Source organism: Oncorhynchus keta, unplaced genomic scaffold (assembly GCF_023373465.1).
Source record: "Oncorhynchus keta strain PuntledgeMale-10-30-2019 unplaced genomic scaffold, Oket_V2 Un_scaffold_17407_pilon_pilon, whole genome shotgun sequence".
Classification (NCBI taxonomy): domain Eukaryota; kingdom Metazoa; phylum Chordata; class Actinopteri; order Salmoniformes; family Salmonidae; genus Oncorhynchus; species Oncorhynchus keta.
The window spans coordinates 239,579-265,965 of record NW_026290822.1 but is presented as its reverse complement, the minus strand read 5'-3'; the positions used below and the strand labels follow the sequence as shown (position 1 = coordinate 265,965).

General features: G+C 42.1%; 1 protein-coding gene across 1 annotated transcript in view; it reads left to right on the top strand.

Annotated features, from left to right (window-relative positions):
• Positions 1 to 14,005: 14,005 nt before the first annotated feature.
• LOC118381813 (leucine-rich repeat and immunoglobulin-like domain-containing nogo receptor-interacting protein 1-B) overlaps positions 14,006 to 26,387 on the top strand; it is a 50,976-nt gene continuing 38,594 nt past the window's right edge. The window contains exon 1 of the mRNA XM_052514400.1: positions 14,006 to 14,288. Coding sequence (XP_052370360.1) covers positions 14,277 to 14,288 — 12 coding nt within the window. The 5' untranslated portion in view covers positions 14,006 to 14,276. The remainder of the gene's footprint in view (positions 14,289 to 26,387) is intronic.

The window sequence follows — 26,387 nt, the reverse complement described above, 5'->3', positions numbered from 1 at the left end:
TCATACTATATATGTCTCATACTCAGTAGAGCTATATATGTCTCATACTATATATGTCTCATACTATATATGTCTCATACTCAGTAGAGCTATATATGTCTCATACTATATATGTCTCATTCTCAGTAGAGCTATATATTATATCTTCCGGGTTGGAGCGAGCGGTCGCATTCGCACTTCGCTCTGCAGGTTGTATAACTTTTTCATTACATTTCATTATAGTACAACGGTTGATTTGTCTAATCTTAGCAATTCTTCTTAGCTAGCTACATAGCCGTCCTTGTATCAGAGATAATTGCATAATTATCGTATTTCGTCGCCCTAACGTAGCCTTCACTGCTATTCGCCCAGGAGCTAGCAAACGCTAGCTAATGCACACAGATTAGCATCACTGTAGTGCTATTCACTCAACTGAACGACTTGATTAGTTTAGCGTTAGCTAGCTACATAGCTGTCTTTGTTTCCAAGATAATTGTGTAGTTTAGTGTGTGTAGTCTTGGAGCGATTATCTTAATTCACTGAGGTTCGCTAGCCAGCTATTTGTCGTCCTTAACGTAGGAGACTCTGCTAGCTAGCCAACAGCTAACAGCTAACAGCTAGCCAACGTCACCACACACACGTCTACTGTTTCGAATTCAACAACCCGGTCAGGTAGTATCACATTTTCATTTCATTACAGTACAACGGTTTGATTTGTTTGATCGTAGCTAGCTACATAGCTAGCTACATAGCCGTCTTTGTTTCAAAGATAATTGTGTAGTCTAGAGCGATTTCCTAGGTTAGCTAGCCAGCTATTGTCGTTCTTTTAACGCAACGTAACGTAAACAACACTGCTAGCTAGCCAGCTGGCCCCGAATAGCAGCACTGTAGAAACTATTACACTCAACGGAACGACTTGATTAGCGTAGTGTCAACAACGCAGCTACTGCCAGCTAGCCTACTTCAGCAGTACTGTATCATTTTAATCATTTTAGTCAATAAGATTCTTGCTACGTAAGCTTAACTTTCTGAACATTCGAGACGTGTAGTCCACTTGTCATTCAATCTCCTTGCATTAGCGTAGCCTTTTTCTGTAGCCTGTCAACTATGTGTCTGTCTATCCCTGTTCTCTCCTCTCTGCACAGACCATACAAACGCTCCACACCGCGTGGCCGCGGCCACCTAATCTGGTGGTCCCAGCGCGTACGACCCACGTGGAGTTCCAGGTCTCCGGTAGCCTCTGGAACTGCCGATCTGCGGCCAACAAGGCAGAGTTCATCTCAGCCTATGCCTCCCTCCAGTCCCTTGACTTCTTGGCACTGACGGAAACATGGATCACCACAGATAACACTGCTACTCCTACTGCTCTCTCCTCGTCCGCCCACGTGTTCTCGCACACCCGAGAGCTTCTGGTCAGCGGGGTGGTGGCACCGGGATCCTCATCTCTCCCAAGTGGTCTTTCTCTCTTTCTCCCCTTACCCATCTGTCTATCGCCTCCTTTGAATTCCATGCTGTCACAGTTACCAGCCCTTTCAAGCTTAATATCCTTATCATTTATCGCCCTCCAGGTTCCCTCGGAGAGTTCATCAATGAGCTTGATGCCTTGATAAGCTCCTTTCCTGAGGACGGCTCACCTCTCACAGTTCTGGGCGACTTTAACCTCCCCACGTCTACCTTTGACTCATTCCTCTCTGCCTCCTTCTTTCCACTCCTCTCCTCTTTTGACCTCACCCTATCACCTTCCCCCTACTCACAAGGCAGGCAATACGATTGACCTCATCTTTACTTTCCGGAGACACCTGAAACCCCACCTCTTCATGGAATACCTAGGATAGGGTAAGTAAGGGTAAGTAATCCTTCTCACCCCCCTTCTCCCCCAAAAGATTTAGATGCAAGTGGCTGTTCCACTGGATGTCATAAGGTGTATGCACCAATTTGTAAGTCGCTCTGGATAAGAGCGTCTGCTAAATGACTTAAATGTAAATGTAAATGTACTAGATGCTGTTCTTCCACTAACCTCATTGCAACTCCCTCCAAGTCTCCGACCACTACCTTGTATCCTTTTCCCTCTCGCTCTCATCCAACACTTCCCACACTGCCCCTACTCGGATGGTATCGCGCCGTCCCAACCTTCGCTCTCTCTCCCCCGCTACTCTCTCCTCTTCCATCCTATCATCTCTTCCCTCTGCTCAAACTTTCTCCAACCTATCTCCTGATTCTGCCTCCTCAACCCTCCTCTCCTCCCTTTCTGCATCCTTTGACTCTCTATGTCCCCTATCCTCCAGGCCGGCTCGGTCCTCCCCTCCCGCTCCGTGGCTCGACGACTCATTGCGAGCTCACAGAACAGGGCTCCGGGCAGCCGAGCGGAAATGGAGGAAAACTCGCCTCCCTGCGGACCTGGCATCCTTTCACTCCCTCCTCTCTACATTTTCCTCCTCTGTCTCTGCTGCTAAAGCCACTTTCTACCATTCTAAATTCCAAGCATCTGCCTCTAACCCTAGGAAGCTCTTTGCCACCTTCTCCTCCCTCCTGAATCCTCCCCCCCCCCTCCTCCCTCTCTGCAGATGACTTCGTCAACCATTTTGAAAAGAAGGTCGACGACATCCGATCCTCGTTTGCTAAGTCAAACGACACCGCTGGTTCTGCTCACACTGCCCTACCCTATGCTCTGACCTCTTTCTCCCCTCTCTCTCCAGATGAAATCTCGCGTCTTGTGACGGCCGGCCGCCCAACAACCTGCCCGCTTGACCCTATCCCCTCCTCTCTTCTCCAGACCATTTCCGGAGACCTTCTCCCTTACCTCACCTCGCTCATCAACTCATCCCTGACCGCTGGCTACGTCCCTCCCGTCTTCAAGAGAGCGAGAGTTGCACCCCTTCTGAAAAAACCTACACTCGATCCCTCCGATGTGAACAACTACAGACCAGTATCCCTTCTCTTTTTCTCTCCAAAACTCTTGAGCGTGCCGTCCTTGGCCAGCTCTACCGCTATCTCTCTCAGAATGACCTTCTTGATCCAAATCAGTCAGGTTTCAAGACTAGTCATTCAACTGAGACTGCTCTTCTCTGTATCACGGAGGCGCTCCGCACTGCTAAAGCTAACTCTCTCTCCTCTGCTCTCATCCTTCTAGACCTATCGGCTGCCTTCGATACTGTGAACCATCAGATCCTCCTCTCCACCCTCTCCGAGTTGGGCATCTCCGGCGCGGTCCACGCTTGGATTGCGTCCTACCTGACCGGTCGCTCCTACCAGGTGGCGTGGCAAGAATCTGTCTCCTCACCACGCGCTCTCACCACTGGTGTCCCCCAGGGCTCTGTTCTAGGCCCTCTCTTATTCTCGCTATACACCAAGTCACTTGGCTCTGTCATAACCTCACATGGTCTCTCCTATCATTGCTATGCTGACGACACACATTAATCTTCTCCTTTCCCCCTTCTGATGACCAGGTGGCGAATCGCATCTCTGTATGTCTGGCAGACATATCAGTGTGGATGACGGATCACCACCTCAAGCTGAACCTCAGCAAGACGGAGCTCCTCTTCCTCCCGGGAAGGACTGCCCGTTCCATGATCTCGCCATCACGGTTGACAACTCCATTGTGTCCTCCTCCCAGAGCGCTAAGAACCTTGGCGTGATCCTGGACAACACCCTGTCGTTCTCAACTAACATCAAGGCGGTGTCCCGTTCCTGTAGGTTCATGCTCTACAACATCCGCAGAGTACGACCCTGCCTCACACAGGAAGCGGCGCAGGTCCTAATCCAGGCACTTGTCATCTCCCGTCTTGATTACTGCAACTCGCTGTTGGCTGGGCTCCCTGCCTGTGCCATTAAACCCTACAACTCATCCAGAACGCCGCAGCCCGTCTGGTGTTCAACCTTCCCAAGTTCTCTCACGTCACCCCGCTCCTCCGCTCTCTCCACTGGCTTCCAGTTGAAGCTCGCATCCGCTACAAGACCATGGTGCTTGCCTACGGAGCTGTGAGGGGAACGGCACCTCAGTACCTCCAGGCTCTGATCAGGCCCTACACCCAAACAAGGGCACTGCGTTCATCCACCTCTGGCCTGCTCGCCTCCCTACCACTGAGGAAGTACAGTTCCCGCTCAGCCCAGTCAAAACTGTTCGCTGCTCTGGCCCCCAATGGTGGAACAAACTCCCTCACGACGCCAGGACAGCGGAGTCAATCACCACCTTCCGGAGACACCTGAAACCCCACCTCTTCAAGGAATACCTAGGATAGGGTAAGTAATCCTTCTCACCTCCCCCTAAAAGATTTAGATGCACTATTGTAAAGTGGCTGTTCCACTGGATGTCATAAGGTGTATGCACCAATTTGTAAGTCGCTCTGGATAAGAGCGTCTGTGTCTCATACTATATATGTCTCATTCTCAGTAGAGCTATATATGTCTCATACTATATATGTCTCATACTATATATGTCTCATACTCAGTAGAGTTATATATGTATCATACTATATATGTCTCATACTATATATGTCTCATACTCAGTAGAGCTGAGTACACACTGACTGTACCAAACAAACATCAGGAACACCTTCCTAATATTGAGTTGCACCCCTCCCCCTTTTACCCTCAGAACAGCCTCAATTCATCGGGGTCATGGACTCTACAAGGTGTTGAAAGCGTTCCACAGGGATGCTGACCCATGTTGACTCCAATGCTTCCCACAGTTGTGTCAAGTTGGCTTGATGTCCTGACCATTCTGTATACAGCCTCATTATTGTTATTTTATTGTGTAACTTTTTTGTACTATTTTTTATTTTTTACTTTATTTTATTTAGTAAATATTTTCTTAAATCTATTTGATTTAAACTGCATTGATGGTTAAGGGCTTGTAAGTAAGCTTTTCACGGTAAGGTCTGTTGTATTCGGCACATGTGACAAATACAATTTGATTTGATACACACAGGAAACTGTGGCGTGTGAACAACCCAACAATGTTGCAGTTCTTGACACAAAAGGCGCCGAGGTTTTTGGTCTTTCCCATTCACCCTCTGAATGGCACACATTCACAATCCATGTCTCAAGGCTACACTGGTTGAAGTGGATTTAACAAGTGACATCAATAAGGGATGACAGCTTTCATCTGGTCAGTCTATGTCATGGAAGGAGCAGGTGTCCTTAATGTTTTGTGTACTCAGTGTATGACTCTTATACTCTGTACAGCTTATAATGTACATGTCTAATCGATAGTGAAGAACTACCGTGACCAGTCGATAAGATCTGAACAAAAAAAGATTTTGGAGTTTCATTTCATTTATCCCCCTCATGTTCCCATCACATCAGACATGTTTACACCATTAGACTTGTGATAATCGATAGCAGGGGAATTCAAATCTGGAATACTGCTGGATATGGACCGTTTCCGTAACCAGCCGCTGGGAGACGGGAAGCAAGGACAGGGTGAGGATTTAATAATAAATAGACATGAAAACAAACATGAACAGCTGGAGATGAGAAACAAAACCAACATCAATGCAAACACAGGAATGAAACAGAGGAAGTGACAGATATAAGGGAGGCAATCAATGACGTGATGGAATCCAGGTGAGTCCGATGAAGCGCTGGTGCGTGTAATGATGGTGACAGGTGTGTGTAATGATGAGCAGCCTGGCGACCTTCGAGCACCAGAGAGGGAGAGAGGGAGCAGATGTGACAGTAACCCCCCTCTAAGGGTGCCACCTGGTGTCCTACCTGGGTGAGCCCGACGGGCCGGCTGAGGCATGGGAGCCTGACGAGCCGACTGAGGCATGGGAGCCTGACGAGCCGACTGAGGCATGGGAGCCTGACGAGCCGACTGAGGCATGGGAGCCTGACGAGCTGGCTGAGGCATGGGAGCCTGACGAGCCGGCTGAGGCATGGGAGCCTGACGAGCTGGCTGAGGCATGGGAGCCTGACGAGCCGACTGAGGCATGGGAGCCTGACGAGCCGGCTGAGGCATGGGAGCCTGTCGAGCCGGCTGAGGCATGGGAGCCTGTCGAGCCGGCTGAGGCATGGGAGCCTGTCGAGCCGGCTGAGGCATGGGAGCCTGACGAGCCGGCTGAGGCATGGGAGCCTGACGAGCCGGCTGAGGCATGGGAGCCTGACGAGCCGGCTGAGGCATGGGAGCCTGTCGAGCTGGCTGAGGCATGGGAGCCTGACGAGCCGGCTGGCTGAGGCATGGGAGCCTGACGAGCCGGCTGAGGCATGGGAGCCTGACGAGCCGGCTGAGGCATGGGAGCCTGACGAGCTGGCTGAGGCATCCCCGGTTGCTTCGGCAGAGGCACCCAGACCCGACGTGACCCCTCCAAAATAAAAAAATACATAAAACATTCCCTGGTGACAGGTGTGCGTAACGATGGTGACAGGTGTGCGTAACGATGAGCAGCCTGGCAACCTTGAGCGCCAGAGAGGGGGAGCGGGAGCAGACATGACAGGATATCTGTTCAACCTGAAACTGAATTGCACCCACCTGGTGTCCCTGGTCTAAATCAGTCCCTGATTTACACGAGGAAAACAAAAAGAAGCAGTGGAACGAAGTGGCTTCCACATCCAGATTTGAATTTGAGGGGTCTAAGGTCATTTATGATTTACTTTATAAAACAGCAGAATTACATACCATGTAATGTAGCACATCTCTTACTCTACGTCTCTGCTTGATACTGTAGCAAAGCAGAACGTCTATTAGAATCTAATAAAGAGTTTGGAGTTGAAATGTTCATGACATTCTGATTGCAATTCTTCCTCTAGTCATATTCCCATTAGATTAGATGTGTTTATATCGTTAGTTCCCATTAGATTAGATGTGTTTATATCGTTAGTTCCCATTAGATTAGATGTGTTTATATCGTTAGTTCCCATTAGATTAGATGTGTTTATATCGTTAGTTCCCATTAGATTAGATGTGTTTATATCGTTAGTTCCCATTAGATTAGATGTGTTTATATCGTTAGTTCCCATTAGATTAGATGTGTTTATATCGTTAGTTCCCATTAGATTAGATGTGTTTATATCGTTAGTTCCCATTAGATTAGATGTGTTTATATCGTTAGTTCCCATTAGATTAGATGTGTTTATATCGTTAGTTCCCATTAGATTAGATGTGTTTATATCGTTAGTTCCCATTAGATTAGATGTGTTTATATCGTTAGTTCCCATTAGATTAGATGTGTTTATATCGTTAGTTCCCATTAGATTAGATGTGTTTATATCGTTAGTTCCCATTAGATTAGATGTGTTTATATCGTTAGTTCCCATTAGATTAGATGTGTTTATATCGTTAGTTCCCATTAGATTAGATGTGTTTATATCGTTAGACTTCTGACGGTCTGTAAACCATGATTTATTATTGACTCTATCAAACAGCCACAGTGCAGTTTGCAAACCAGTTCACCTAGAAGGTAATATCTACATACAGCTCCATAAATAAACTGAAATATATTCTGTAGTGAACTGTGGGGTCAGAAGGCTTGCTGTGAGGAAAGTGTGTCTCTCAGCCACTGAATACACTGGCACTTTTAGATTGTTTCTGTTGATGTTTACACTAGTGTTTGTGTTGATGTTTACACTAGTGTTTGTGTTGATGTTTACACTAGTGTTTGTGTTGATGTTTACACTAGTGTTTGTGTTGATGTTTACACTAGTGTTTGTTTGTGTTGATGTTTACACTAGTGTTTCTGTTGATGTTTACACTAGTGTTTGTTTGTGTTGATGTTTACACCAGTGTTTATGTTTCTGTTGATGTTTACACCATTGTTTATGTTTCTGTTGATGTTTACACTAGTGTTTCTGTTGATGTTTACACTGGTGTTTGTGTTTGTCTGTGTTGATGTTTACACTAGTTTTTATGTTTACACTGGTGTTTATGTTTGTGTTGATGTTTACACTAGTGTTTGTGTTTATGTCTTTGTTGATGTTTACACTCGTTTTTATGTTTACACTGGTGTTTATGTTTGTGTTGATGTTTACACTGGTGTTTATGTTTATGTTTATGTTTACACTAGTGTTTCTGTTGATGTTTACACTAGTGTTTCTGTTGATGTTTACACTAGTGTTTCTGTTTATGTTGATGTTTGTGTTTATGTTGATGTTTACACTGGTGTTTATGTTTCTGTTGATGTTTACACTGGTGTTTATGTTTATGTTGATGTTTACACTAGTGTTGATGTTTACACTGGTGTTTATGTTTGTGTTGATATTTACCCTGGTGTTTATGTTTGTGTTGATGTTTACTCTAGTGTTTGTTTATGTTGATATTTACCCTAGTGTTTATATTTGTGCTGATGTTTACTCTAGTGTTTGTTTATGTTGATATTTACTCTAGTGTTTATATTTGTGCTGATGTTTACTCTAGTGTTTGTTTATGTTGATATTTACCCTAGTGTTTATATTTGTGCTGATATTTACCCTAGTGTTTATATTTGTGCTGATGTTTACTCTAGTGTTTGTTTATGTTGATATTTACCCTAGTGTTTATATTTGTGCTGATGTTTACTCTAGTGTTTGTTTATGTTGATATTTACCCTAGTGTTTATATTTGTGCTGATGTTTACTCTAGTGTTTGTTTATGTTGATATTTACCCTAGTGTTTATATTTGTGCTGATGTTTACTCTAGTGTTTGTTTATGTTGAACCCTCTGTTTATATTTGCTGATTTTACCTAGTGTTTGTTTATGTTGATACAACCCTCAGTGTTTATATTTGTGCTGATGTTTACCTAGTGTTTGTTTATGTTGATGTTTACCCTAGTGTTTATATTTGTGCTGATGTTTACTCTAGTGTTTGTTTATGTACCATATTTACCCTAGTGTTTATATTTGAATGTTTAATCTAAACAAACATGTTGATATTTACCCTAGTGTTTATATTTGTGCTGATGTTTACTCTAGTGTTTGTTTATGTTGATATTTACCAGTGTTTATATTTGTGCTGATGTTTACCTAGTGTTTGTTTATGTTGAACTACCCAGTGTTTATATTTCACCTGATGTTTACCCTGTGTTTGTTTATGTTGATCCCATTTACCCTAGTGTTTATGATTTGTGCTGATGTTTACTCTAGTGTTTGTTTATGTTGATATTTACCTCAGTGTTTATATTTTCTATGTTTACCCTAGTGTTTGTTTATTTGATATTTACCACTAGTGTTTATAAATGATGGATGTTTACTCTAGTGTTTGTTTATGAATAAAACCCACCCAGTGTTTATATTTGTGCTGATGTTTACTCTAGTGTTTGTTTATGTTGATATTTACCCTAGTGTTTATATTTGTGCTGATGTTTACTCTAGTGTTTATATTTGTGCTGATGTTTACTCTAGTGTTTGTTTATGTTGATATTTACCCTGGTGTTTATATTTGTGCTGATGTTTACTCTAGTGTTTGTTTATGTTGATATTTACCCTAGTGTTTATATTTGTGCTGATGTTTACTCTAGTGTTTGTTTATGTTGATATTTACCCTAGTGTTTATATTTGTGCTGATATTTACCCTAGTGTTTGTTTATGTTGATATTTACCCTAGTGTTTATATTTGTGCTGATGTTTACTCTAGTGTTTGTTTATGTTGATATTTACCCTAGTGTTTATATTTGTGCTGATCCCCACTCTAGTGTTTGTTTATGCTGATATTTCCCATGTTTACATTTGTGCCCATACATCCCTACAGTTTGTTTATGTTGATATTTACCCTAGTGTTTATATTTGTTTGATGTTTACTCCTGTTTGTTTATGGATATTTACCCAGTGTTTATATTTGTCTGATATTTACCTCCCTGTTTGTTTATGTTGATATTTACCCTAGTGTTTATATTTGTGTTGATGTTTACTCTAGTGTTTGTTTATGTTGATATTTACCCTAGTGTTTATATTTGTGCTGATATTTACCCTAGTGTTTGTTTATGTTGATATTTACCCTAGTGTTTATATTTGTGTTGATGTTTACTCTAGTGTTTGTTTATGTTGATATTTACCCTAGTGTTTATATTTGTGCTGATGTTTACTCTAGTGTTTGTTTATGTTGATATTTACTCTAGTGTTTGTTTTTCTACAAACTCCACCGCCCTCCAAACCCTCTGCCAAAAAGCCTTCATCCAATGTGTTGTAGACACACAACCCCTCAACCTCAAACTCCCAACACCAACTATCATAAACATGCTCCCTAACCCCCTTGCCATCAATACCCGCCTCCTACAGTACCAACCAACCAACCCCCTGGTAAATTGAATGTTAATCTCAAACAAACACACACTGCCCTGAATCTCTTTTATCAATCCCTACCAGTCTGTGTGCCCCAAAACTACCCACAACCACCCACCCTTCACCTCAAGAACCCTGTGTCTCTCATTGCCTCCCAGGCAGCACTTCAGTGATCTGCCTGCCTTCCTGTCACACTCTAAAGGTCCACGTGCCTCATGATTACTGTTCTATGTATAATAGGTAGCATTCATCATCCACTAGTGACAGGAAATGATGGAGGAGTCTGGGGAGCAGAATAAAACCCAGCGCCAGAGCACTAATCTCTTCTTCTCCTCTTTTCTTTCTCTGTTAATACAATGACATGCTCATATTCCTCCCATTAACACACTCATCCCCACTCCACTAACACAATGACATGCTCATATTCCTCCCATTAACACACTCATCCCCACTCCACTAACACAATGACATGCTCATATTCCTCCCATTAACACACTCATCCCCACTCCACTAACACAATGACATGCTCATATTCCTCCCATTAACACACTCATCCCCACTCCACTAACACAATGACATGCTCATATTCCTCCCATTAACACACTCATCCCCACTCCACTAACACAATGACATGCTCATATTCCTCCCATTAACACACTCATCCCCACTCCACTAACACAATGACATGCTCATATTCCTCCCATTAACACACTCATCCCCACTCCATTCCCATCTTGCTCTATTCCCTCCTCTATCCCCATCTTCCACATTCCCATCCTATCCCCATCTTCCTCTATTCCCATCTTGCTCTATTCCTCCCTTCCTCTATCCCCATCTTCCTCTATCCCCATCTTCCTCTATTCCCATCTTCCTCTCCCCATCCCCATGACATCCTCTATTCCTCCCTTCCTCTATCCCCATCTTCCAATCTATGCCCATCTTCCTCCCATTCCCATCTTCCTCTATCCCCATCTTCCTCTATTCCCATCTTCCTCTCATCCCCATCTTCCACTATTCCCATCTTCCTCTATTCCCATCTTCCTCATCCCATCTTCCTCTAACCATCTTCCTCATATTCCTCCCATTAACCACTCATCCCCATCTTCCACTATCCCATGACATGCTCATATTCCCATCTTCCTCTCATCCCCATCTTCCTCTATTCCCATCTTCCTCTATTCCCATCTTCCCCATCCCCATCTTCATCTCTATTCCCACACTCTTCCTCTATCCCCATCCTCCCATTAACCTCTATCCCCATCTTCCTCTATCCCCATCTTCCTCTATTCCCAATCTCTTCCCTATCTCCCATCTTCCTCTATTCCCCATCTTCCCCCTATTCCCATCTTCCTCTATTCCCATCTTCCTCTATCCCCATCTTCCTCCCATCCCATCTTCCTCTATCCCCATCTTCTCCTGTTTATTCCCATCTTCCTCTATTCCCATCTTCCTCTATCTCCCATCTTCCTTCTATTCCCATCTTCCTCTATTCTCCCTATCTTCCTCTATCCCCATCTTCCTCTATTCCCATCTTCCTCCCCCCATCTTCCCCTATTCCCATCTTCCTCTCCCTTCCTCTATCTCCCTACCTCCCTCCTTCTCTGTCCCATCTTCCTCCTTCCCCATCTTCCTCTATCCCCATCTTCTCTGTCTCCCTATCTCCCATCCTTCCTCTGTCTCCCATCTTCCTCTATCCCCATCTTCCTCTATCTCCATCTTCCTCTATCCCTTCTCTTCCCCTATTCCCATCTTCCTCTGTCTCCCATCTTCCCTCTCTCTCCCTACCTCCCTCCCTCTCTATCTCCCATCTTCCTCTATGTCCCATCTTCCTCTGTCCCCTATCTTCCTCTGTCTCCCTATCTTCCTCCCTCCCTCTCTGTCTCCCTATCCTTCCCTCTTTCTTTCCATCTCTCACCCCATCTTCTACATATCCTTTTTTGATCTTCCTCTATCCCCATCTTCCTCTATCCCCATCTTCCTCTATTCCCATCTTCCTCTATCCCCATCTTCCTCTATTCCCATCTTCCTCTATCCCCATCTTCCTCTATTCCCATCTTCCTCTATCCCCATCTTCCTCTATCCCCATCTTCCTCTATTCCCATCTTCCTCTATCCCCATCTTCCTCTATCCCCATCTTCCTCTATCCCCATCTTCCTCTATTCCCATCTTCCTCTATCCCCATCTTCCTCTATCCCCATCTTCCTCTATCCCCATCTTCCTCTATTCCCATCTTCCTCTATCCCCATCTTCCTCTATTCCCATCTTCCTCTATCCCCATCTTCCTCTATTCCCATCTTCCTCTATCCCCATCTTCCTCTATCCCCATCTTCCTCTATCCCCATCTTCCTCTATCCCCATCTTCCATTATTGAACTTATGTTTCACTTTAATTTTTCACATTCTGTCTTTCACAACCCTCTTTCTGCAGCTCCCCAGCTAATTTGAATCAAGCTGGAAATGGGGACGTTCAAGCAAACAGCATAACATATCGCCAATGCAATCAGAGAGCATCCCTCCCTACCTCCCTCCCTCTCTGTCTCCCTACCTCCCTCTCTGTCTCCCTCTCTGTCTCCCTACCTCCCTCTCTGTCTCCCTACCTACATTCCTCCCTCCCTCTCTGTCTCCCTACACCTTCCCTCTTTCTTTCCATCTCTCACCCTCTTCTACATATCCTTTTTTGATCTTCCTCTATCCCCATCTTCCTCTATTCCCATCTTCCTCTATTCCCATCTTCCTCTATTCCCCATCTTCCTCTATCCCCATCTTCCTCTATCCCCATCTTCCTCTATTCCCATCTTCCTCTATCCCCATCTTCCTCTATTCCCATCTTCCTCTATCCCCATCTTCCTCTATCCCCATCTTCCTCTATTCCCATCTTCCTCTATCCCCATCTTCCTCTATTCCCATCTTCCTCTATTCCCATCTTCCTCTATCCCCATCTTCCTCTATTCCCATCTTCCTCTATCCCCATCTTCCTCTATTCCCATCTTCCTCTATCCCCATCTTCCTCTATCCCCATCTTCCTCTATCCCCATCTTCCTCTATCCCCATCTTCCTCTATCCCCATCTTCCTCTATCCCCATCTTCCTCTATTCCCATCTTCCTCTATCCCCATCTTCCTCTATTCCCATCTTCCTCTATCCCCATCTTCCTCTATTCCCATCTTCCTCTATCCCCATCTTCCTCTATCCCCATCTTCCTCTATTCCCATATTCCTCTATCCCCATCTTCCTCTATTCCCATCTTCCTCTATCCCCATCTTCCTCTCCCCATCTTCCCCATCTTCCTCTATTCCCATATTCCTCTATCCCCATCTTCCTCTATCCCCATCTTCCTCTATTCCCATATTCCTCTAACCCCATCTTCCTCTATTCCCATCTTCCTCTATCCCCATCTTCCTCTATCCCCATCTTCCTCTATTCCCATATTCCTTTATCCCCATCTTCCTCTATTCCCATCTTCCTCTTTCCCCATCTTCCTCTATTCCCATCTTCCTCTATCCCCATCTTCCTCTATCCCCATCTTCCATTATTGAACTTATGTTTCACTTTAATTTTTCACATTCTGTCTTTCACAACCCTCTTTCTGCAGCTCCCCAGCTAATTTGAATCAAGCTGGAAATGGGGACGTTCAAGCAAACAGCATAACATATCGCCAATGCAATCAGAGAGCCTGCCTCCCTCCCCCTCCCTCCCTCCCTCCCTCCCTCCCTCCCTCCCTCCCAATGCATTGCAGCTCCCCCTGCACCTTGCTCAGCAGCGGCCCCTCCCTCTATCTCTCTCCCCTCTATCTCTCTCCCCTCTATCTCTCTCCCCTCTCCCACTCTCTGTCTCACTCAGCTCGGTGCAGCATGTATGTTAGAGTGTCTGAGACACCGGAGCCTGTGTTTACATGCACGCCTATCAGTGGAGGTGGATTTAGAGCATCTGGAGGACCTAGGCATCTCCCATGCTCCTCACCGGGGACTCACCTCCTTTTATCTCGCCTCGGGTATCCCATTTCTCCCTTTGAATCCTCATTTCAATGGCCTCTTCAATCTCTGCCCTGCTCTCTGAGGCATTTTGGATTTCCTTGGCAACGTGGAGCAGCTTAAATTAGAATTCTGTGCATGACGGTCCTGGTAAGTAGCCTCCTCTGTCTGTTCTGTGGGTTTCCAGCACTGAGCCATAGAGGCAGGCTCATCATGGTGCATTGGTGGGGCAGAATTGGCAGGAAAATATTTGTCTGGACAAATGGTACGTATTGAAAGGGGGAAAGGGAGAGCGAGAGAGAGAGAGAGAGAGAGGGGATGTTCAATGATCATTCTACTGAATAGGATTCAGGACCAGGTTTGTTCTGTCACCTGGATGCTGACATTTATTTAAATGTGTAGGAGCATACATGTTGGCTACTGTGTGTGTGTGTGTGTGTGTGTGTGTGTGTGTGTGTGTGTGTGTGTGTGTGTGTGTGTGTGTGTGTGTGTGTGTGTGTGTGTGTGTGTGTGTGTGTGTGTGTGTGTGTGTGGTATGTGTGTGTGTGTGTATGGTGTGTGTGTGTGTATGGTGTGTGTGTGTATGGTGTGCGTGTGTGTGTGTGTGTATGGTGTGTGTGTGTGTGTTTGCATATGTGCACCAGTTTGTACCTGTATGTTGTGTGTGTACGGTGTGTCTGTGTACAGTGTCTGTGTGTGAGTACGGTGTGTTTGTGTGTGTGTACGGTGTGTCTGTGTGAGTACGGTGTGTCTGTGTGTGAGTACGGTGTGTCTGTGTGAGTACGGTGTGTTTGTGTGTGAGTACGGTGTGTTTGTGTGTGAGTATGGTGTGTCTGTGTGTGTGTACGGTGTGTCTGCTGTCTCCATATGTATTTTAAAGGTGTGTCATATTGCTAGTGTAGGGGTGTGTGTGTGTACGGTGTGTCTGTGTGTGTACGGTGTGTCTGTGTGTGTGATGGAGTGTGCCTGCCGTGTGTTCCTGTCTGAGTGCTCCTCCACCACCATGCTTATTGTAGCGCCAACTAATCTGTCCTTGTTAGCACGCCTCTTTCTAAAGACCCTAAACACCTCGTCTAGCCTGACACTGATTTGCTTCCGGAGGTCAAACCTCATTCAATCACAATGAATTTGCTGTGTTCCCTCTGGGGTTGAAAGAATGGTGTTTCATTTCACCCACAGGTTCCAGGGAAGCCTTTTTGTCCCATTTGTATGTAGGTCAAACACCCCAGCCTCTCATCCGTTCTCTCTGTGTGTGTGTGTGTATGTGTGTCTCTGTCTGTCTGTCTGTTTATGTGTGTGTGTGTGTGTGTGTGTGTGTGTGTGTGTGTGTGTGTGTGTGTGTGTGTGTGTGTGTGTGTGTGTGTGTGTGTGTGTGTGTGTGTGTGTGTGTGTGTGTGTGTGTGTGTGTGTGTGTGTGTGTGTGTGTGTGTGTGTGTGTGTGTGTGTGTGTGTGTGTGTGTCTGTCTGTTTGTGTGTGTGTGTGTGTGTCATCCTTTCATCCTTCCAGCCTGCATTATTTGCATCCCTCATAATTCTGCCTGGCTGCAGTGCTCTGGCACACAGTATAAATCTATAGAGACTCTTCCACCTCCTATAGAAGCACAGTACAGCAGCTGCCTGCAAGCCACTAGCTGACACCTCTAGCTGGTGAAGTTGAGGCTGTGTTTGCTTAGAGACACACTACACTGTTGGTTACTGTACACGAGGCTCCCTAAGATATGTGAGACTGGAAAGAGACTTCTCTTCCACTGGTTTCACCCCACTGCTCTTTTGTAACACTGTGAGACCCACAGATGCAAAAATACAACGTTCCCTAAATTGCTTCCTAATCTAAAAAAATGAATCCTATCCAACACTACCTAGTTCATCTCCTTCATCACTACCTAGTTCATCTCCTTCATCACTACCTAGTTCATCTCCTTCATCACTACCTAGTTCATCTCCTTCATCACTACCTAGTTCATCTCCTTCATCACTACCTAGTTCATCTCCTTCATCACTACCTAGTTCATCTCCTTCATCACTACCTAGTTCATCTCCTTCATCACTACCTAGTTCATCTCCTTCATAACTACCTAGTTCATCTCCTTCATCATTACCTAGTTCATCTCCTTCATCACTACCTAGTTCATCTCCTTCATCACTACCTACCTAGTTCATCTCCTTCATCACTACCTAGTTCATCTCTTTCATCACTACCTAGTTCATCTCCTTCATCACTACCTAGTTCATCTCCTTCATCACTACCTAGTTAATCTCTTCATCATCACTACCTTCATCACTACCTAGTTCATTCATCTACCTTCATCACTACCTAGTTCATCTCCTTCATCACTACCTAGTTCATCTCCTTCATCACTACCTAGTTCATCTCCTTCATCACTACCTAGTTCATCTCCTTCATCACTACCTAGTTCATCTCCTTCATCAACCTAGTTCATCTCCTTCAACTAAGTTCATCTCCTTCATCACTACCTAGTTCTTCTCCTTCATCACTACCTAGTTCTTTCCTTCATCACTACCTAGTTTCTTCTTTCATCACTACCTAGTTCATCTCCTTCATCACTACCTAGTTCATCTCCTTCATCACTACCTAGTTCATCTCCTTCATCACTACCTAGTTCATCTCCTTCATCACTACCTAGTTCATCTCCTTCATCACTACCTAGTTCATCTCCTCCTTCATCATCACTACCTAGTTCTTCTCCTTCATCACTACCTAGTTTCTTCTCCTTCATCACTACCTAGTTCATCTCTCCTTCATCACTACCTAGTTCATCTCCTTCATCATTACCTAGTTCATCTCCTTCATCACTACCTAGTTCATCTCCTTCATCACTACCTAGTTCATCTCCTTCATCACTACCTAGTTTCTTCTCCTTCATCACTACCTAGTTCATCTCCTTCATCACTACCCAGTTCATCTCCTTCATCACTACCTAGTTCATCTCCTTCATCACTACCTAGTTCATTTCCTTCATCACTACCTAGTTCATCTCCTTCATCACTACCTAGTTCATCTCCTTCATCACTACCTAGTTCATCTCCTTCATCACTACCTAGTTCTTCTCCTTCATCACTACCTAGTTCATCTCCTTCATCACTACCTAGTTCATCTCCTTCATCACTACCTAGTTTCTTCTCCTTCATCACTACCTAGTTCATCTCCTTCATTACTACCTAGTTTCTTCTCCTTCATCACTACCTAGTTCTTCTCCTTCATCACTACCTAGTTTCTTCTCCTTCATCACTACCTAGTTCATATCCTTCATCCATACCTAGTTCATCTCCTTCATCACTACCTAGGTCATCTCCTTCATCACTACCTAGTTCTTCTCCTTCATCACTACCTAGTTCATCTCCTTCATCACTACCTAATTCATATCCTTCATCCATACCTAGTTCATCTCCTTCATCACTACCTAGTTCATCTCCTTCATCACTACCTAGTTCATCTCCTTCATCACTACCTAGTTCATCTCCTTCATCACTACCTAGTTCATCTCCTTCATCACTACCTAGTTCATCTCCTTCATCACTACCTAGTTCATCTCCTTCATCACTACCTAGTTCATCTCCTTCATCACTACCTAGTTCATCTCCTTCATCCCTACCTAGTTCATCTCCTTCATCACTACCTAGTTCATCTCCTTCATCACTACCTAGTTCATCTCCTTCATCACTACCTAGTTCATCTCCTTCATCACTACCTAGTTCATCTCCTTCATCACTACCTAGTTCATCTCCTTCATCACTACCTAGTTCATCTCCTTCATCACTACCTAGTTCATCTCCTTCATCACTACCTAGTTCATCTCCTTCATCACTACCTAGTTCATCTCCTTCATCACTACCTAGTTCATCTCCTTCATCACTACCTAGTTCATCTCCTTCATCACTACCTAGTTCATCTCCTTCATCACTACCTAGTTCATCTCCTTCATCACTACCTAGTTCATCTCCTTCATCACTACCTAGTTCATCTCCTTCATCACTACCTAGTTCATCTCCTTCATCACTACCTAGTTCATCTCCTTCATCACTACCTAGTTCATCTCCTTCATCACTACCTAGTTCATCACTCCTTCATCACTACCTAGTTCATCTCCTTCATCATCTACCTAGTTCATCTCCTTCATCACTACCTAGTTCATCTCCTTCATCACTACCTAGTTCATCTCCTTCATCACTACCTAGTTCATCTCCTTCATCACTACCTAGTTCATCTCCTTCATCACTACCTAGTTCATCTCCTTCATCACTACCTAGTTCATCTCCTTCATCACTACCTAGTTCATCTCTTTCATCACTACCTAGTTCATCTCCTTCATCACTACCTAGTTCATCTCCTTCATCACTACCTAGTTCATCTCCTTCATCACTACCTAGTTCATCTCCTTCATCACTACCTAGTTCATCTCCTTCATCACTACCTAGTTCATCTCCTTCATCACTACCTAGTTCATCTCCTTCATCACTACCTAGTTCATCTCCTTCATCACTACCTAGTTCATCTCCTTCATCACTACCTAGTTCATCTCCTTCATCACTACCTGGTTCATCTCCTTCGACCCACATGTAGCTCTATGTAGTATTGTTGTGTCAGTAGGATACATGTTGGCATCGGTAGCCTCTGAAACGGTAGAAACATGATCCACTCATCTCACATCCAACTAGTCCCCTACACAAGCATATGTGGTAGGCCATTACATGAAATCTTTTTTTCCTGTCTTCTCTAATATGTCATGATTATGAAGAACAAAATACAGAGGGTAACAAACAATCTAAACCTGAGATAGAGGTCGCTTTGGAAATGTTGAAGAAAGGTGAAAGGTTTGACCTGACACACAGGGCTACATTAATATACTGATAGAATAGGGTTTGATCTGACACACAGGGTTACATTAATATACTGATAGAATAGGGTTTGATCTGACTCACAGGGTTACATTAATATACTGATAGAATAGGGTTTGATCTGACTCACAGGGTTACATTAATATACTGATAGAATAGGGTTTGATCTGACACACAGGGCTACATTAATATACTGATAGAATAGGGTTTGATCTGACATACAGGGTTACATTAATATACTGATAGAATAGGGTTTGATCTGACACACAGGGCTACATTAATATACTGATAGAATAGGGTTTGATCTGACACACAGGGTTACATTAATATACTGATAGAATAGGGTTTGATCTGACACACAGGGTTACATTAATATACTGATAGAATAGGGTTTGATCTGACACACAGGGTTACATTAATATACTGATAGAATAGGGTTTGATCTGACACACAGGGCTACATTAATATACTGATAGAATAGGGTTTGATCTGACACACAGGGTTACATTAATATACTGATAGAATAGGGTTTGATCTGACTCACAGGGCTACATTAATATACTGATAGAATATGGTTTGATCTGACACACAGGGTTACATTAATATACTGATAGAATAGGGTTTGATCTGACACACAGGGTTACATTAATATACTGATAGAATAGGGTTTCATCTGACACACAGGGTTACATTAATATACTGATAGAATAGGGTTTGATCTGACACACAGGGTTACATTAATATACTGATAGAAACAGGTTTGATCTGACACACAGGGTTACATTAATATACTGATAGAAACGGGTTTGATCTGACATACAGGGCTACATTAATATACTGATAGAAACAGGTTTGATCTGACACACAGGGTTACATTAATATACTGATAGAATAGGGTTTGATCTGGCACACAGGGCTACATTAATATACTGATAGAAAAGGGTTTGATCTGACACACAGGGCTACATTAATATACTGATAGAAACAGGTTTGATCTGACACACAGGGTTACATTAATATACTGATAGAATAGGGTTTGATCTGACACACAGGGTTACATTAATATACTGATAGAAACGGGTTTGATCTGACACACAGGGTTACATTAATATACTGATAGAAACGGGTTTGATCTGACACACAGGGTTACATTAATATACTGATAGAAAAGGGTTTGATCTGACTCACAGGGTTACATTAATATACTGATAGAATAGGGTTTGATCTGACTCACAGGGCTACATTAATATACTGATAGAATAGGGCTTGATCTGACTCACAGGGTTACATTAATATACTGATAGAAAAGGGTTTGATCTGACACACAGGGTTACATTAATATACTGATAGAATAGGGTTTGATCTGACTCACAGGGCTACATTAATATACTGATAGAAAAGGGTTTGATCTGACACACAGGGTTACATTAATATACTGATAGAATAGGGTTTGATCTGACACACAGGGTTACATTAATATACTGATAGAAAAGGGTTTGATCTGACACACAGGGCTACATTAATATACTGATAGAATAGGGTTTGATCTGACACACAGGGCTACATTAATATACTGATAGAATAGGGTTTGATCTGACACACAGGGCTACATTAATATACTGATAGAATAGGGTTTGATCTGACACACAGGGTTACATTAATATACTGATAGAATAGGGTTTGATCTGACACACAGGGTTACATTAATATACTGATAGAATAGGGTTTGATCTGACTCACAGGGTTACATTAATATACTGATAGAATAGGGTTTGATCTGACACACAGGGTTACATTAATATACTGATAGAAACAGGTTTGATCTGACACACAGGGTTACATTAATATACTGATAGAAACGGGTTTGATCTGACATACAGGGCTACATTAATATACTGATAGAAACAGGTTTGATCTGACACACAGGGTTACATTAATATACTGATAGAATAGGGTTTGATCTGGCACACAGGGTTACATTAATATACTGATAGAAACAGGTTTGATCTGACACACAGGGCTACATTAATATACTGATAGAATAGGGTTTGATCTGACACACAGGGCTACATTAATATACTGATAGAATAGGGTTTGATCTGACACACAGGGTTACATTAATATACTGATAGAATAGGGTTTGATCTGACTCACAGGGTTACATTAATATACTGATAGAAACGGGTTTGATCTGACACACAGGGTTACATTAATATACTGATAGAAAAGGGTTTGATCTGACTCACAGGGTTACATTAATATACTGATAGAATAGGGTTTGATCTGACACACAGGGCTACATTAATATACTGATAGAATAGGGTTTGATCTGACACACAGGGTTACATTAATATACTGATAGAATAGGGTTTGATCTGACACACAGGGTTACATTAATATACTGATAGAATAGGGTTTGATCTGACTCACAGGGTTACATTAATATACTGATAGAATAGGGTTTGATCTGACACACAGGGTTACATTAATATACTGATAGAATAGGGTTTGATCTGACACACAGGGTTACATTAATATACTGATAGAATAGGGTTTGATCTGGCACACAGGGTTACATTAATATACTGATAGAAACAGGTTTGATCTGACACACAGGGCTACATTAATATACTGATAGAATAGGGTTTGATCTGACACACAGGGCTACATTAATATACTGATAGAATAGGGTTTGATCTGACTCACAGGGTTACATTAATATACTGATAGAAACGGGTTTGATCTGACTCACAGGGCTACATTAATATACTGATAGAATAGGGTTTGATCTGACTCACAGGGCTACATTAATATACTGATAGAATAGGGTTTGATCTGACACACAGGGTTACATTAATATACTGATAGAAACAGGTTTGATCTGACACACAGGGCTACATTAATATACTGATAGAATAGGGTTTGATCTGACACACAGGGCTACATTAATATACTGATAGAATAGGGTTTGATCTGACACACAGGGCTACATTAATATACTGATAGAATAGGGTTTGATCTGACTCACAGGGTTACATTAATATACTGATAGAAACGGGTTTGATCTGACTCACAGGGCTACATTAATATACTGATAGAATAGGGTTTGATCTGACTCACAGGGCTACATTAATATACTGATAGAAACAGGTTTGATCTGACACACAGGGTTACATTAATATACTGATAGAATAGGGTTTGATCTGACTCACAGGGTTACATTAATATACTGATAGAATAGGGTTTGATCTGACACACAGGGCTACATTAATATACTGATAGAATAGGGTTTGATCTGACACACAGGGTTACATTAATATACTGATAGAATAGGGTTTGATCTGACACACAGGGTTACATTAATATACTGATAGAATAGGGTTTGATCTGACACATTAATATACTGATAGAAACGGGTTTGATCTGACACACAGGGTTACATTAATATACTGATAGAATAGGTTTTGATCTGACACACAGGGTTACATTAATATACTGATAGAAACGGGTTTGATCTGACTCACAGGGCTACATTAATATACTGATAGAATAGGGTTTGATCTGACTCACAGGGCTACATTAATATACTGATAGAATAGGGTTTGATCTGACTCACAGGGTTACATTAATATACTGATAGAATAGGGTTTGATCTGACACACAGGGTTACATTAATATACTGATAGAAACAGGTTTGATCTGACACACAGGGTTACATTAATATACTGATAGAAACGGGTTTGATCTGACATACAGGGCTACATTAATATACTGATAGAAACAGGTTTGATCTGACACACAGGGTTACATTAATATACTGATAGAATAGGGTTTGATCTGACACACAGGGTTACATTAATATACTGATAGAAACGGGTTTGATCTGACTCACAGGGTTACATTAATATACTGATAGAAACAGGTTTGATCTGACTCACAGGGTTACATTAATATACTGATAGAATAGGGTTTGATCTGACACACAGGGCTACATTAATATACTGATAGAATAGGGTTTGATCTGACTCACAGGGTTACATTAATATACTGATAGAAACAGGTTTGATCTGACACACAGGGTTACATTAATATACTGATAGAAACGGGTTTGATCTGACTCACAGGGTTACATTAATATACTGATAGAAACAGGTTTGATCTGACTCACAGGGTTACATTAATATACTGATAGAATAGGGTTTGATCTGACACACAGGGTTACATTAATATACTGATAGAATAGGGTTTGTTTCTGACTCACAGGGTTACATTAATATACTGATAGAATAGGGTTTGATCTGACACACAGGGTTACATTAATATACTGATAGAATAGGGTTTGATCTGACACACAGGGCTGCATTAATATACTGATAGAATAGGGTTTGATCTGACTCACAGGGTTACATTAATATACTGATAGAATAGGGTTTGATCTGACACACAGGGTTACATTAATATACTGATAGAATAGGGTTTGATCTGACACACAGGGTTACATTAATATACTGATAGAATAGGGTTTGATCTGACTCACATGGTTACATTAATATACTGATAGAAACAGGTTTGATCTGACACACAGGGTTACATTAATATACTGATAGAATAGGGTTTGATCTGACACACAGGGTTACATTAATATACTGATAGAAAAGGGTTTGATCTGACTCACAGGGTTACATTAATATACTGATAGAAACAGGTTTGATCTGACTCACAGGGTTACATTAATATACTGATAGAATAGGGTTTGATCTGACACACAGGGTTACATTAATATACTGATAGAAACAGGTTTGATCTGACACACAGGGTTACATTAATATACTGATAGAATAGGGTTTGATCTGACACACAGGGCTACATTAATATACTGATAGAATAGGGTTTGATCTGACACACAGGGTTACATTAATATACTGATAGAATAGGGTTTGATCTGACACACAGGGTTACATTAATATACTGATAGAATAGGGTTTGATCTGACACACAGGGCTACATTAATATACTGATAGAATAGGGTTTGATCTGACACACAGGGCTACATTAATATACTGATAGAATAGGGTTTGATCTGACTCACAGGGCTACATTAATATACTGATAGAATAGGGTTTGATCTGACTCACAGGGTTACATTAATATACTGATAGAAACGGGTTTGATCTGACACACAGGGCTACATTAATATACTGATAGAATAGGGTTTGATCTGACTCACAGGGCTACATTAATATACTGATAGAATAGGGTTTGATCTGACTCACAGGGTTACATTAATATACTGATAGAATAGGGTTTGATCTGACACACAGGGTTACATTAATATACTGATAGAATAGGGTTTGATCTGACTCACAGGGTTACATTAATATACTGATAGAATAGGGTTTGATCTGACTCACAGGGTTACATTAATATACTGATAGAATAGGGTTTGATCTGACACACAGGGTTACATTAATATACTGATAGAATAGGGTTTGATCTGACTCACAGGGCTACATTAATATACTGATAGAAACGGGTTTGATCTGACACACAGGGTTACATTAATATACTGATAGAATAGGGTTTGATCTGACTCACAGGGTTACATTAATATACTGATAGAATAGGGTTTGATCTGACACACAGGGTTACATTAATATACTGATAGAATAGGGTTTGATCTGACTCACAGGGTTACATTAATATACTGATAGAATAGGGTTTGATCTGACTCACACGGTTACATTAATATACTGATAGAATAGGGTTTGATCTGACTCACAGGGCTACATTAATATACTGATAGAATAGGGTTTGATCTGACTCACAGGGTTACATTAATATACTGATAGAATAGGGTTTGATCTGACTCACAGGGTTACATTAATATACTGATAGAATAGGGTTTGATCTGACACACAGGGCTACATTAATATACTGATAGAAACGGGTTTGATCTGACACACAGGGTTACATTAATATACTGATAGAAACAGGTTTGATCTGACACACAGGGTTACATTAATATACTGATAGAATAGGGTTTGATCTGACACACAGGGCTACATTAATATACTGATAGAATAGGGTTTGATCTGACTCACAGGGCTACATTAATATACTGATAGAATAAGGTTTGATCTGACACACAGGGTTACATTAATATACTGATAGAATAGGGTTTGATCTGACACACAGGGTTACATTAATATACTGATAGAATAGGGTTTGATCTGACACACAGGGTTACATTAATATACTGATAGAATAGGGTTTGATCTGACACACAGTGTTACATTAATATACTGTTAGAATAGGGTTTGATCTGACTCACAGGGCTACATTAATATACTGATAGAATAGGGTTTGATCTGACACACAGGGCTACATTAATATACTGATAGAATAGGGTTTGATCTGACACACAGGGTTACATTAATATACTGATAGAAACAGGTTTGATCTGACACACAGGGTTACATTAATATACTGTTAGAATAGGGTTTGATCTGACACACAGGGCTACATTAATATACTGATAGAATAGGGTTTGATCTGACTCACAGGGTTACATTAATATACTGATAGAATAGGGTTTGATCTGACACACAGGGTTACATTAATATACTGATAGAAACGGGTTTGATCTGACACACAGGGTTACATTAATATACTGATAGAATAGGGTTTGATCTGACACACAGGGCTACATTAATATACTGATAGAATAGGGTTTGATCTGACACACAGGGTTACATTAATATACTGATAGAAACGGGTTTGATCTGACACACAGGGTTACATTAATATACTGATAGAAACGGGTTTGATCTGACACACAGGGTTACATTAATATACTGATAGAATAGGGTTTGATCTGACTCACAGGGTTACATTAATATACTGATAGAATAGGGTTTGATCTGACACACAGGGTTACATTAATATACTGATAGAATAGGGTTTGATCTGACACACACGGTTACATTAATATACTGATAGAATAGGGTTTGATCTGACACACAGGGCTACATTAATATACTGATAGAATAGGGTTTGATCTGACACACAGGGCTACATTAATATACTGATAGAATAGGGTTTGATCTGACACACAGGGTTACATTAATATACTGATAGAATAGGGTTTGATCTGACTCACAGGGTTACATTAATATACTGATAGAATAGGGTTTGATCTGACACACAGGGTTACATTAATATACTGATAGAATAGGGTTTGATCTGACTCACAGGGTTACATTAATATACTGATAGAATAGGGTTTGATCTGACTCACAGGGCTACATTAATATACTGATAGAATAGGGTTTGATCTGACACACAGGGTTACATTAATATACTGATAGAATAGGGTTTGATCTGACACACAGG